Raw genomic sequence first — 15,987 nt, forward strand, 5'->3', positions numbered from 1 at the left:
CAAAGCTAAGGAAAAGGACTGGGCAGAGAAATTAAAATGGGCTGGTACATTCCCTCATTTCTCACTCACTCCCGCCTCAGAGCACCTAGAAATTAAGAGAAGAGGAGCAACCACAAGCAGCACTCAGTTTACAACAGGAAGGAGGAGGGCAGGGAAAAAGACAGAGCAAGAATGAACAGACAGTAACTCAGCATCAACCAGCTAGCAACTTCCTTCACTAGGAGACCTGGACTACTAATATTGAAGTGACTAATGCATAGCTGCTATTAAAAACAAGGTTACAGTCTGCATCGGCCCAAAACGAAAGCCAAACACCCTGTGAGGGACTTTCAGAGGGGCATGAGAGAAATCAGCCCATTGTTACGAACCAGGGAGCAACGGAAGACCCCTAGGGAGAAACAATGGTAAGTCAGTGCAGGAAAGGTGAAGAAGGCAATGTAAATTCAGGTCGTGCCGAAGCCAGGGGGGAGGTGAGAGCGCAGGTGGGCTGTGGGGAGCACAAGGAGGAGGCAGTCTGACACAGGAAAATCGAGGGGGAAGGAAGGGGAGAGGGAGGAGGTGGTAGCAGAAGAAAGAGAGGGTAAGATGAGAACAGAACATTTTAAACTAACCCAGCACTCCATTGTGAAGGACAAGTCACGAGGCAAGATACAGCTCAAAGGCATCAGCGCCACGTTCCTCCACTGCAAAGAGAGAACACGGCCTTCCAAACGTGCATGGAGGGACGCTATCAATCTGCACTGACTCCCAGAGCTCCCCAGGATTACTGAGGCTTTTCAACGGTACTAAGTCCCAGCAGCCTTGGCGTGTATGTGAAACTGCTTCCCTGAATAGACACCGGTGCTGGAAAAATAATAACCTGAGGGGAACACATTTCACTCCTGGGGGTTGCCTGGCGAAGGGAGTAGAGACTCTTTCCCTTCACAGCCAGTATATGCATCCACCTTCCCCAAGAGTGGACTGAAGGGAGAATGACGCGTGCTAGAAGCCAGAGGGCAGCCGATGAGAGAGGACCAGCAACCCTATTCCAAGTGCCACCACAGCTGCTTCAAGGCATCCCTGCCTTTCTTGCACGTTTACATCTTCCCCAGACAAATGAACCGCCCATTCAGTCTGCCTTCTGCTTCCAAATACACAAGTGCTAGTGTGTTTAAGAATCATATCAGGAAGGCAAATTGGTATAAAGGTTGTTTCCACCTTCTTCGTCGTCTTTGGCAGAGAAAAGATTTCTCCAATGCATCTTAAAGCTCTATTGCAAGGTGGCTCTTGGGGAACTATCCATTCAGCTCACGGAAGAGGAAGGTCAAAGGGGAGGCAAGAACTCTTAACATCCCAGACCTGACCAGGCTATGTCAAGATGGAGAGGGAAGAAAAAGGAAAATGACTGACAGGCTGTCCTATTACAACACAAAAGGAGAAAAAAAATAAGGCTTAACCACCTCTTTCTCTTACTCGTTTTGCGTGTTTGAGAATATCAAAATATAGGAATCAAAACAAGGGCCAAATGTCCAATTTGGTACAAGCCAGGAAAGCTTTCAGAATGGAAAGAAACACAGTGAATGGTTACAAAGGTCGGGAGCAGCAGGTCAGAGAATTCAAACACAGCAGTAAAACGGAGGTGTTTCATCCTGTGCGTGGGGCTGACCCTGCTCCTTTAGCTCACCCCCGCCCTCCAATCAACCTCTCAAAAACACCAGAAGAGCAAGGAATCACCTCTCAAGCCACCACATTAATCTGACAGGCAACTTTCAAAGGATCCTTATGGGAGAGGTGGGGGGAGGAAGAAAGTTTAGGCAATGGAGTAGGACCTCCAAGCAGGTGATTCAAGGGTAATAAGAGGAAATGTCTTTAGGAAAATCTGGGTATTCTCGTTATTTCTAATCTCTATACCTACTCTGTTTAAGAGGAAAAATACCAAGCATCCTGTCTCCCTGACATTATGAAGACAGGCCATGAGAAGCCCTGCCACAGCTGCTGTTCATGCCAAAGAGAAATAAAAGTGCTGCCTACGGGGCGGCAGCCATCTTCTCCAGCCTGGCCTGCGGCCAGTGGGCTGTCTCTCCCCACAGGCTCCAGTGAATCAGCAGCACAACTGCCAGAGGTGGGGGGGCCCTGAGCCTTTTAACCCCGTTTCCCTCACCCCATCTATTACTCATAAATAAAAACTTAGGGGGTTGAAGCAAAAACGTCAACCACTGCTGCTTGGACAGTGGTCGACTTGGAAGCACACACAGCTTGGGAGGACAGGGAAGAAAGCAAGCTGAGGAGGTACTTACTCAAAGTCCTCAAACTCCAAGTCGGTTCCCTCTACTGATGGGCCCTGGTTGTCTGAGGAAGAGGAGGAGGTGGAAGTACGGAGACGGTTCTGCTGATAGCGCATGGAGCGCTGGCGAATACTGTCTCTCCGTGAGAGATACTGGATCATCCTCTGGGCGTAGTATGCAGCAGGAGATAATCTGAGAGAGACAGAGATGGACAAACACAAACTAGCACTAATGTGGGGAATACTGAGAAAGACAGTAAATCCAGCTCTCCCGTGACATCTCCCTGCTGAGGCAAACTCCGGAGACATGAAAAATAAAGGGCATTTAACTCACCAGGAGGTCTGTACTGCACAATATGCTTATCAGACTACCACCAGTGTTTCTGTTCTGAGAGAAGGCAAAGAAGCTGTTTAACCAGTCATCATCTGCTCAACAGCTGCCCCCTCCCAAGTGGATAACACTGGACCTTCCTTTTTAGTTTCTTAAGGGACCCCTCGTAGCTTCTCAGGGTGCCCTTCATACAGATTCACGGCCTTCTTCAATCATCCACACTCAAAATAGAAGAAACGAAAAGAGACCACAGCAATCATCTACAGGCCAGCTCTTCTTTCATTTTACACAGGACGAAAGAGGCCAGGAGATGGCAAACCGGGCATGACTAAAGAAGGTACCATCTTCACTAGGAAGTCCTTCTTTTCCAACAAATCCACAAAGCTCCAGATTTGTCCTAGCTCCCTAAAATGAGCTCTCTGAACCTCTCAGATCTACAGATTATTCACAGATATTTGTAACACAGAGAAAATATTCAGGATCGAAAAAGCGAGTAAAATATACTCAGGAAAACAAAACCTAACAGGGAAAAAAAGATTTTTCTGTTTCTTACAATGCAGCATCAGAGGCTACACGGGCTCTAAGCAATAGCAGAAGGCAACAGTTATTCCTTTTTCTTCTCCCTTACCATGGCTATTCTCAGTGGATAATTAGTCTAGACCTCTATTCTTCCAACTGTGGCTTAGTGTCTTCATATTCCATGAAAACATCTAGTGTCTCATACAATTCATCACATTCCTTTCTTTCTCAAGTTTTTCCTCCATCTTTCACAACACTGCTACATACTAAGAAAGTGAGAGAAGAACAATAATAGAAAAACGTTTTATATATAATATTAAGGGGATTACTAAGAAATTTCCAGGTTTAAAACTTGCCTGAGGCACACACTTTAACTCAACAATTCCACTAGGAATTTTATCATATGGAAAAACACAAGGATACAAAGATATGTATATATATCTGTATATGTTGTTAGCATTAGTGAAAAACTGGGAAACATCCCAAATGCCTACCAACAGATTAAATAAACTATATCCGTACAAAGAAACACTATGTAGTTATTAAAAAGAATAAGTCATCCCTATATACACACAAGAAAAACCCTCTAAAACAAAAATTTAAGTGGGAGAAAAACTGAAGAATGGTATGCATATACTAATATGTATATAAAAACATGTATTTCTGCAAAAAATTAAAAGGAAACACAGCAATCCTAATGAGGATTCCCAGGAATCTTAACTTCTACAATATTTGAATATACAAGGAAAAAAGCATTTATACATCTTTTTAATGGAAATCTGGAAAAACTGATTTGAGAATGGAAATAGTAACAGTTACATCCAATGATAGGAAAAGTATTTACAAAATCTTGCTGCCTGACTTTTCATTACCCCTGGACAAAGTTTCTGGGAAAATCCTCAGTAAATCTACTGACTCAGGCCAAAGAGATTCTGTGGTCACCTTGCTACAGGAACTAAGGCTACCTCTGAAATGCCAGTCATCAGAGGTGGTATCCTTCTGGCCAATCGTCACATGGAATTCCCGAGCAGGCCAAATGACAATCTTTGGAACTCAAAAGGCTTTGTTATCGAACAATATACTGCATTTGGCATCCCTGAATCCAAATTATACAGCAAGTGGGCAAGGGATGCACAGATGCCTTGGCCAAGATCATCAGAGTACAAGAATCATTTCTTAAAAGTCTCAATGTCTGGAGCTTTCATTATCCATTGGCCCCCTGTTGCCATACATCTTGCAAGGATGAATCAAGAATCCCAAACTTTCAAGAGACAGAAGTCAGCACTCTTGAGTTATTCCTACATCTACTAAATATACAGAAATCTTCTAGAAGTCAACCATTGATGGTTAAATTCTCAAGTGAATCAGACTAGAAAAGAATGTAAAAAAACATTACAAGAGCGGAATGAAGATTCTTTTTTTGGAACTGATTCTGAAAAGTAACCCTAAGTACACTCATTCCTCAGCTGATTCCTAACTAATGGGAAAATTATATTATATTATTGGTGACAGAAGTAGAAAGAATGTTGATGTGGACAATAATAAAGACTGCCCTTTTATGTAAGGACACAATTTCAGCACTAGGTAACCCCAATTGTTTAATTTCACTATAGGATAGGAATTCCCTAAGCGACAAAACTATGCATCGATGGTAAAGAAAAAAGGATTCCTGGCACAATTATCAAATACAAGTACATCCTGGCCTCATCTTTTTAGGTATCCAGGGAAGCTAAGGATCTGAATGCTGCAATGTCCCAAAAAGGCTTTGACCTATATGTATTGTGTATGGTGAAGTCTAAGAGGAAAAAGAAATTAAACAACCAGTAATGAGGTAGCAGTCATACTCCTACCGAAGAGCTGGATAATCACCAAACTCAAGTGTCCCAAGAAAAAAATTTTAAATGTTTAAATCCGCAAGTTTTCTTCAAGGAAGAATACTTTCTCCCCAAAGAAAACCTATTCTGTGTTCAGAGGGAAAATGTAAAAATAGCAACACCACAAAGTATGACACTTTCTGTGATAAAAAGATCTGAGTGGGAGTAAATAAAAGATTTATTACATGAAAGGAGGACAAATAATGGTCTTTAAGGATCACTGTTAAACTTTGTCAGGCTAAAAATTCTGGGGACGAGATTCCTACTGCTGTCCTAAAAGAAACTCTTTTATAGCAAGAAATTCTCCTCTCAGTGTTTTAGAATAATCTGATTGATGCATAAAATCTCCTTCTCTTATTTAGGGCTTACTACTTTCAAGTGTGATCAGAGACTAACAAACTTCCTTGGTTCGGTCATCATCATCTCAGCAGCCTCCCCATGTTTCTTGATCCTTGGTTCTGCCATTTCGGGGGTATGGAAAAGGAAGTAAGAGGGTAATGGGGGAATCGTTTCATTAAGTCTCTCAGAAAGAACGCTCAGTATCATGACAAAACTGTGGCAACAACGAAATCACTCACTATCCCTAGAATCAACTTGGTCTCTGGGTCTTTCCATACTTGAAATTCTTAATCTAAAGTAAAGTTCATTTAACTTTATCTAACCTCTATCTGTTAACTTGCCAACCCCACCATTACAAATTACTCTTTCTTTTGGCAAAGCCTCACAATACGCTCTGGTACTGCTTAAGTAACGGGAAGGTTATGCCCTATTTAGGTCATTAACAGAATCAGTAAGCCTGGCTGTGACAACGCCAAAGGGCTGCTCACTATAAATAAATGTTGTACATCAACTCAACACCCCATTCTTGGTCCTCAGTCACCAGTATCAGGTAAGGGTGGGCGCTGAACGTGTCTAAGTGCTGTTTTAATCTCTTCAAGAACTCATCAAATATCTTCTGATGGGTGTAAGGTAAACACTTTAATAAAATGACAATTTGTTTTATTTAGATACCCTTTTGTCAGTCATCTCTTCCTTTAGGTCTCATCCAAAAACTGAACATCTGAACGAGCTTGACTTCTACCTTTTGATAGTCTAAATTCTCTCTCAAACGAGAGCAAGTAGGATTATTCGTTAGTTGGTTAGTTTTAATTTGTAAGTAATTTCCCTATTAATAACAACTTGTTTCCCCTTTGGCTGTCCATCTGAATGGCAACAGCCTCCCTGATCAGCAAAAAAGGAATACCCTGTGACTCTGCCAGTGGCCTCTTCAGGTCCCTTCTCTAAGTGCCCCACTTACAGAAATGAGCCCCAAAGGACAAGGGCTCAGTCACAACCCTCTGCCACCAGAGGTTCTGTTCACTTACCTGCAACACTTCCCAATCACCTGAACCACCTGTCTCAAAACTGTAACTGAAGAGTAAATGAGCACCAGGACCAGAGAGGCACAGAATGGGGCTTCCAACATCTTGGCAACCCCAAGGGCAGCCCCTCCCCCCCACCTAGTGCCATTTCTCACTTTGACCTTACCTCGCTGGGTCTGGGTAAATTGGGTGCTCTCTGGATCCTGCTCCATCATAACGGGATAATGAAATGAGGGAAGACTCCAGCAGCCTCCTAGCAGAGATTAAAAAAATGGCAATAATCCCTGTCAATTACCAACTCAGAGGTCATTCATAAGGGAAAAATAGGGGGAGAGATAAATAATATCCCCCTTTGTAGCTAGCTAACACCTGCTATCTGGGATCACACCCTTCCTACAAACTAAGTACTTAGAGACGTAAATAAATGAGCTACAAAGCTCCCACACTGGACACGGCCACTGTATTATGCTGAATACTGCTCTCCTATGAGAAAGGAACAGTGCTTCAGAGACATGATCTTATTTCTCTTTGCAGTTATCTCCAGCAGACAAATAGGAGGTTGGGATCAACACAGGAGGGGAAAATTAGGCATACCCAGAGAGATTCATGGAGTGCCAACATGCATCTTGGTGTTTAGTTTCTCCATGTTATCCTAATCCACATCCCCTTATCTTCTACTCATTCTGCTCTGCCCACACCATTTTTGTGAGAAGGAGTACTCCTCAGGCTCTCTTAACAACTGACAAAAATCTTTAATTATATAATCTAACCCAATCATAAGTTCAACTAATCATGTCAATACACCCACATTTTATTGAGCACTTTTTTGGTGCCAGGCAAATACTAAACACTTCATATATATTTACTTACTTAAAAACTCACCACAATCTGGCAAGATAGGCATTACTATACAAACATGAGAACACTGGGCCTAAAAGTTAAGTATATGACACAGTGCACAAGGCTATTAAGTGGTAGCACCAGGACTCCAGAGAAGATCAACTCCAAAATGCTTCAAACCTCAATGCTATACTGTAGGACTTTCCAGGCACCACGCAGGTAAAAAGTGTGTATGTTTCCACCGTGAGTCCAACCTAGAATGTGGGCTCAGTATTACTGGCTCTTCCTGTTTTTTAAGGGAAGCCAGAAATCTAGACTTTTCCATGAAATCTCCTGACTGTTAAATTTTAGCTAAAACATTTTTTTCCCTCTTTGTACAAGGGCCAATTAAAACACATCTGATAAATGTGGCCCAGGGACCCCCCAGCTTGCCATGTCTGCCACACTGCTTCCCGACTCAAATGTGCCTTGGCAGCCAATCAAGCTCCTGCCATAGAACATGTTTCAAAGGAAATGGTCTCGGAAAGAAATGCATATTGTTCCTCTCCAGCAGCATCTTGCCTGGCTCTCCCGGGAACAGGTCTCCAGCTCCCTGCCAGACTCTTCTTTAAAGCAGATCTGCAGGATAAGGACAGCAGCTACCAATCTTTTCCAATTGAGTTAATTCAATTCACTGTTATTAAAACCAGCTGGCTTTAGGTATAGTCATGTGCAGTCACTTTATCCTAGCAACTGGCTCACCAAAGCATTTCCCCTAACAGCCTGGGAAAGAGATACAGCAGAGGCCCTGTCAAGCTGGCTTGCTACCTTTCCTGTCCAAGACAACCAACTGTTCAATGGTGCTTTCTATCTAACCAAGGCCTAATACTTCCCCACACAATTCACTTTAAGTAGTCCTGCCACTGAAGGAAGAGAATAGTACAATGTAACCAATGAGGAAGAGAAGAAAGCAATAAAATACCTCTCTCAGGTCTGGGCTCTTCAATGATATCACTGTTGACAGCAGCACAAATGCTGTTTCTCATCAGTAGTAAGAGATACCCTCCCATTTAAATATGTCTGAAACTGGGATGCATCATATAATAATGTGACACAGTTGGGGTTTTTTTTTTTGAAGATTCATTTTTTTTTGAGAGAGAGAGAGAGAGAGAGCACGAGAGGGGGGGGGGCGTGGGATAGGGAGAAGCAGACTCCCCAGTGAGCAGGGAGGCCGACATGGGGCTGAATCCCAGGACCCTGAGATCATGACCTGAGCCCAAGGCAGATGCTTAACTAACTGAGCCATCCAGGCGTCCCTGACACAGTTTAACTGGCAGGAATTTTTTCTTTCATTAAGGGCACATAAAATAATGGTATGTCTTTGAGTCTTGAACTACAGAATGTTTGTAAGAGGAAAGGGTAGTGAGAGGTACCTATACTGGAAAAAAGAAGAAAAGTGAAATTCTGATAAGAGTATCTATTCAGGACATTTATACCATCTTAAATACTTGTCCACTGCTAATTAATTAGTTTTATAGGAATTGGGAAGGGGTTGAACGGAAGCAAGATCTGGGAGCAGCTGACGTCCCTGAACACCCAGAAGCTTATTCCATCCCAAAGGGCTCTGGAGTTAGCCCTGAGTATAACTGAGCCCTATCAGGTTATGGCTGCTTAGTAAGCAGAGCCCTTTGGCAAGGAGCATCCTGCAGAGTGACCAACATATATCTTTCTTAAGTACTTCTGCCTGGAAAATGATGGTGATAAGTTAGGAAGCCAGTATTACCCTACCCCCTACTACTATGCTAAGGCAGTGTCAGTATTTAGAGAGATGAGATGACTTTTTAAGGATCCTGTAAAGGAGATTCTTGAACTAGAAGAGTTTGGATTAGAAATTTTCAATTTTAATGATTCCTTTCTATAATCCTGCAAAGTCTACTTCCCACCCTGACTTCCTATCTTAATCAGAAAGACTTCTTTAGATCAGGGTAAAACCAAAATGTTAAGCTTTGTCTCTGGGGAGTCCCTGATGAGTTTCTTTTGGAACATGCATCCCTTGTGCCTACTTACTACAAAATCTGCTGGCACCATTTATGCTCCCCAGGCAACACAGTGGACTAGCAAGCCATATATAAGCCATATATATATATATGGCATTTTAATTGCTAATACACAAAATCAGGAGAGCCAATTACTATGAATAGCACCCCCCCACACATCACTGATTAACACTGAGTTCTCTTCAGTTACAATACAAGTACCATCTAAAGGAATAAAAAAGACTTCTCCAATTGGTGTTGAACACAGAAAGAACTAGAGCTACCAGATGAGTAATGTCACCACCACTCCTAGGAACCTCAAAGAGAGATCTTTCTCTCCTATAGTCAGCTTCCTCAAAGAGAGATCTTTCTCTCCTATAGTCAGCTTCCTGCAAACAGCCGTCACTGGAGAAATGACATAAGAAAATGGGATGAGATGGCAGCTGTGCGCCTTCTTCTCTGGCCACCACAAATGTGACTTGACTTAACCATCTATCATGCAACTCAATAATGCGAAATAAGGCAGGACTTAGGAAGGGCTCAGACAAGCTTGTTCAAGCTTGAAGCTACCATTTCATTCTGTCCTGTAATCACAATTCAGAAATGTTTTTAAAGAGTCACTGAAGCCCTTGAAAAAAAACACACACCAAAAAAACCCTCTTTCTTTGCAAGTTTGCCTGGTTCATTCTCTGTACCAGTGGTGTCCAAGTGAGATAACCAGGGGTTGTGCTATTTTGATCCACTGGAGAACAGAAAGAAAATATCAGAACTTTTATAATGTATAACCATAATATATAATACACACACACACAGATTGCTCAAAAGCCTTTCACTAATAGTATTTTTTTAAAGTCTGAAGATCACTGCTCTATTAAACTATATCCTACTTTTAAGAAAATCCAACATTTGAAAGAATAAGCACAAACATATAAATATAAAAACTATACATTTAAAAGAATAAGCACAAATACATAAACATAAAAACCATAAATATAAAAAGATAATCATACTCATACATAGAGCAAAAGAAGAGAATGATAAAGCAAATGTGGTAAAATGCTAATAATTAGGGAATGTGGGTGAAGAGTATATGGGAATTCTTTGCACTATTTTTGCAACTTTTCTGCCAGTTTGAAATTATTTCAAAATTAAAAACATTCAAAAAAATTAAAAACATTCAATATACAAAATTGAAAAGTAAAGCAGTGAAAACTAAAAAGAAAACTTTTCATTCTCAAAAGAATTACTGACTTCTTAAATAGGATTTCTTAAAATAGCAAGTTGCCCTAGTGCCCTAAGGCAGGTTTGGTAAACTACAGGCCCCAAGCCAGCTGCCTGTTTTTATAAATAATTTATAAATATTTATAAATATTCAAACATGGCCACATCCACTCATTTATATATTGTCTATGGCTGTTTTGGGCTGGCAAGGCAGAGTTAATCCTGACAGGAACAGCCTTAAAATACTCACTACCTGGTCTTTTACATAAAAAAATCTGCCCACCCCTGCTCTAATATATTTGCTTACATAAAATCCCTTGAAAGATAAAGTGAAGTCACTAAGAAACGGAACAGAAAAACATGAAATCAAAGTATTACACACTAGGGTAAGTCAACAAAAATTAATATTAAACCCTGATAAAATCATTAGTCAACAGCAACACAATTCAAGCAACACAATTCAATTTAAAATTCCTAACATTTTAAATGACTACAGCTATTTCTTCCTTTCCTGATTAATACTCTGAATATGTGCAAGTGGGTTCCCTAAGATCCACTATATCCTTTGATGACTAGGAAAACAATAAAAAAAAAAAATAGTGGAAGAAAGCGCTGGGAAAGAACAAAGTTGTCAAGGCAGAAGAGATGGGTCATCTCAAAGAACTTTCATTTCAAATCCAATGGATATCAGAGTTGAGAAGCAGAAAGTTTGGGCACCTTTATACATGTCTAGACAGAATGAGTAAGCTGGTGGCAACTCTTCTTTACTCAACAATTATATCCTGAAAATATTCTTTTAACTAGTTGTCAGATCACAGAAAAAAATCAATATCCTAAAACAAATAAATATGTTTAAACCTCCTCCAATCACTGGGAAAAATCAATTACCAGAACTCTGTGACCTATATGATATGTAAAGCCTGCTCCAAGAACCCAAGATGCCACTGATGCCCCATGCCTAAAGAGTAATTTCCCAGCCTGGCTTTGATGGCTGGGTGATATCTGCTATTTCAGTTCAGGGGAGCCAAGCCCAAAACTAATAGCTCCCTTCTGCCTAGAAAATAAAATCTAAATTCCTCAGCTTGGCTCCAATGCTCTGCAGCTGAATTTCACATTTCTTCTGGATATATGATACACTCTAGCCTGGTGGGTTTCAACCTTTTTGGTCTCAGAACTCCTTTAACACTCTTAAAAATTAGTGAGGACCTCAAAGAGCTTTCTTTTATATGGGTTTTATCTATTAATATTTACATTTGAAATTAAAATTCAGAAAAAAATTTTTTTAAGATTTTATTTATTTATTTGACAGAGAGACAGCCAGAGAGAGAGGGAACACAAGCAGGGGGAGTGGGAGAGGAAGAAGCAGGCTTCCCAGCGGAGGAGCCCGATGTGGGGCTCGATCCCAGAATACCGGGATCACGCCCTGAGCCGAAGGCAGATGCTTAACGACTGAGCCACCCAGGTGCCCCTAAAATTGAGAAATTCTTAACACAAGCACACATTCCATTAACCACCAGAGTGATAACCTTGTTACATGTCACACAGCGAAAACTCCACGGACACTTGTGGAAGAGTAAGAGTGAAAAAGACAAAGAGTGGCTCTGCATTATCACAAAAATGGTTTTGACTTCAGGAATCCCAGGCCACTCTGAGAAGCATGTATTTAGGTTGGCCACCGCTTCTTTCTGGGAAGTTCTTTTACCAATTTCTGCCTTAAAAAATCCTTCAAAACTCAAACATCTGACTCCTCCATCCAAAAGTTCACACTCTCTTCCCAAAGACCTCACTGCATTTTGAAACCTCTCTTAAAAGGCCTCTGCCAAGTCACCATGTACTATCGTTACCTATAAGTATGTTTTGTCTCTGCTTCTGGACTACAAGCCACATGAAAGCATGTATTGGGTCCAAGTAATCTTTCTGTCCCCATTAAAACTCCTAATTAACATGTAATAGGAGACCAATAAAAGCCTGTGAATAAATCAGCAGTCCTACATAGATTTGGAAGAATAAGAAAGAAAACATATCTGATTGCCCCTCACTGACCCCATGACATTCAGACAAGGTTGATAGATGTCCAAAAACTCACACTAAAATTCCTGAAGGAACAAGGTCTTCAGAAACTGCTTACATCACCCTTCATCCCTGTGGTCACTTAAGCTGCTCAGGTTAAAGTGCTGACATAGCTGCCCTGATAAATGCAGTGCAGCCTGGTCCCTGGGAGGCTTATTAAATCATAAAGTCAGAGGCTGGCTACTTGCCTGGGAAACTACCACAGATGCTCCTGGATGGTATATTGCTAAAAGAGACCTCAGGGGAAAAAGGGCAATGTTTTTAGGGGGATGGAGGGGCAGGAGGCCAAAGAAACTTGGATGCACTACTGCCTTCTTCATTTTTGAATCTTGCTCTGCAAGCTCCCGATCTCTGCCTTGGCGCATGCCTGGGCTGGGAGATGACAAGCCCTTATTCTTTGTAAAAAATAATTGTGTGTTCTGAAATGACACCTCTATTATGATTTCCAAATTGACATCTCTGCTTTAAAGCGGAGGCATCCAAGCCTCCCCATTTCACACACTGGCAATTATCATTTAAGTTATCCAACGATAGGCACTCATCTGATCACTGCAGGGCCCCCTAGTTCTAGGGGTGCACTTACAGCACAATGTTGTTGCCAGTGAAGCCTGGCAGGCAATTCCTGCCCCTGCTGTGGGGTAGACCAAGGCAAGGTGGCACTGTGAAAAGGCTAACATCAAGGAAAAAACAGACATACTATAGAAAGAGCTCACAGTGCCTGTCCTATGGATCGGCCTTATTTTACTATCATCAAGCATAAACAATTCATGGGGCTCAAAACAATGCCTTTCACCAGAATGTCTTCACAAAACATGAACGTATTCCTAAATGCCTTTGTGCAGCAAGAGACAGATGGTAAAACATCAGAGCACAACATAATCACAGATACCAAAAGGAGAAAAGCTGGAAACAATTCATAATTGGTATACAATTGTGTATCTAGTTATACAAAAGTCTTACCTGAGAAGTCAGCCGGACCCTTCTGGGAATATCTGACCCTCTGCTAACTGTCTCGTAGGTGGATTTTTTGTTTGTTTGTTTTAATTAGGCTTTATGCCCAGCGTGGAGCCCAACGCAGAGCTTGAACTTACTACCCTGAGATCAAGACTTGAGCTGAGATCAAGAGTTGGATGCTTAACCAACTGAGCCACAGAGGTGTCCTAGGTGGTTATTTCTGATACAATTATAAAATGATTGGCACTATGCTTGGCTTTTGTGTATCTTCAACACATTACACTATAATTATAAAATTTCAATTTATAATAAAAGCTCACTTTTCATCAGCATCTGAACTCAAAGGCCCAAGGTGATCTACATGGACATGTTTACTCTGTCTCCAAATTCATTTTCTCTAGGAGACTTGGAAGGTCTGCTCAGAGACCACAGACCTTTTTTTAATTAGAAATTTAGATCAGGGGCTTTTCACCAAAGGATGAGTAAGAGTGTATCAATGATGACAAGTTCCACAGCTAGTTCTGATACTCACGCATATCCAGACAAGCAACAGCTGTAATATACAGGTTTAGATTTTAATTAAGAGGCAGTACATCCTAATTGACTGATTTCCTCCTAAATCAAGAAGAGATTTACAAAATCCAATAATCCTAATTTCTCAGCTAATTTTATTCAGAAAAATAGATAATTCTAAAAAAGGCTATCTCTATACCAACTAATTCTACAAAGAATATATCGGGTAGAATCATTTACTGCTTCAATAACAGCAAACCCATGCACTTCTTCATAGATGACTTTTCACATTTCTATTCCTAACCTGAAATTTAAAAAACCCTTGACCAAGGCCGTCTGTTCTTAAATGACAGGCCACTGACCCTGGTATATTGTAAACACTATATATAATAATACGAAGCAAAACCTTAGGGCCAACATCAGGAGGGCAAAGAGAGCTAGTAAATGAAGCCTTACAAGACAATGAGGAAAAAGGAATACACCGTGGGCTGGAGCATTCACTAACCACAGGCAAACAGGGTGCCTTCCTGGCTCATGTCTGTTCAAGTAATGAGGTTTCTGGAATCTACAGAAATAGACAAGGGGCAGAGACTACAGCTGGGCCCCCAAACAATCCACTGTTAGCCCTTGAGCAAATACAAAGCTCAGAGTACGATCACTTTCTTACATCCTGGGTTCATCCTGAGCCGCTTCTCTTAGTGACTGACATCTGATTTTCACTGATTTGCCTCTGGGGGTATACTACTTGCCCTTCCACGCTGATCCTGACTTCAGCAACCTTCTTGATTCCTTTTGGACTCCGCATTTGACTCCACTAGAATAATTTCTCCACCATTTCCCTCTGTCTAGACAACATGAAATTGTCATAAATGACACCTAAAGTACAATTAGTAGAGAAACTGCAATTTCCACTCTCCTCCCCCGTTCCCCAAAAGAATTGCACATTAACGTCCTCCAGCATGTCAATCAAACACTACCCTGAAGATTAACTCTGTAGAGCCTGGAAGCCATTTAATTCTCAGCTTACTAAATATTATGCCTTTCCCCCTTCTACCATAATTAGAAGATGTAAATTGTCTTTTTTCACGGCCGCGAATGCTTGTAATTCCAGAGATCTGATTGCCTGGTAAATCGATACCTGCGTAAAAAAGTCCTTACAAACACCACTTTGTCCAGCTGCATCTCATATAGGGGAATCACAGACAAAAGCAAAAAGACAAGGCAAACGAGGAGAGAGGCAATGAGAGAAAGTCATGACTCAAGACCATCAGAACTAGGCAGGAGTGCCTGGGTGGCTTGGTTAAACATCCAACTCTTTATCTCGATTTGGGTCTTGATCCCAGGGTCGTGAATTCAAGCCCTGTGAATTCAAGCCCTGCCTTGGGCTCCATGTGCTTGGGGGAAAAAAAAGAAAGAAAAAAGAACCAGGCACTACTATTACAACTATTACAAGAATAAGGTGGTTTGAAGACGCTGCAGTTCCTCGTGATAAGTAATTTAAAAAAAAGCAAAACTGAAGGACAGCAAATCATGGGAGGGGATCCCCCCAGGAAACATACAGCAAAGTCTGGAGACACAGTTGTTGCAAATGGGTCGGGGGAGTGCGCTGGCATCTAGTGGATAAAGGTCAGGGATACTGCTCAACATCCTACAATGCATAGCACAGACTCCCACAACAAAGAATTCTCCAGCCCCAAATGTTAACACTATTAGCTGCTACTGAAAAACCTTCTGATGTATCTTAATGGTCTAAGACTCACCAAGGGAAACTCTGAATAACTAAAAAAGGACACAAGTCAGTGCTTTAGCTTTAGAATGAGAATGAAGTTTATTTTTCTTATTTATTTATTTTTATTTAAAGAATCTCTACACCCAATGTGGGGCTCACTACCCTGAGATCAAGAGTCGCATGCTCTTCAGAATAATCCAGTCAGGCGCCCTGAGAATACAGCTTAAATTCATCATCGTGTGTCGCTTACTAGCTATGTGACCTTGGGAATGTCCATCATCTTCAATGTCCAAATTT

General features: G+C 41.4%; 1 protein-coding gene across 25 annotated transcripts in view; it reads right to left on the bottom strand.

Annotated features, from left to right (window-relative positions):
- The window catches only part of AMBRA1 (autophagy and beclin 1 regulator 1), a 164,589-nt gene that overhangs the window by 97,019 nt on the left and 51,583 nt on the right, over nucleotides 1–15,987 (bottom strand). For 10 of the 25 annotated variants that reach the window (XM_026512013.4, XM_048214001.2, XM_026512012.4 and 7 more), the window contains 2 exons: nucleotides 6,515–6,601; nucleotides 2,277–2,456 (listed from right to left, as the gene is read on the bottom strand). The exons of 3 other annotated variants lie outside the window; for them this stretch is intronic. In XM_026512013.4, coding sequence (XP_026367798.1) covers nucleotides 2,277–2,456; nucleotides 6,515–6,601 — 267 coding nt within the window. The remainder of the gene's footprint in view (nucleotides 1–2,276; nucleotides 2,457–6,514; nucleotides 6,602–15,987) is intronic. 12 more of the 25 variants (XM_026512015.4, XM_048214004.2, XM_048213985.2 and 9 more) reach the window with 2 other exon arrangements.

This window comes from Ursus arctos, unplaced genomic scaffold (assembly GCF_023065955.2).
Source record: "Ursus arctos isolate Adak ecotype North America unplaced genomic scaffold, UrsArc2.0 scaffold_23, whole genome shotgun sequence".
NCBI classification, from domain to species: Eukaryota; Metazoa; Chordata; class Mammalia; order Carnivora; family Ursidae; genus Ursus; species Ursus arctos.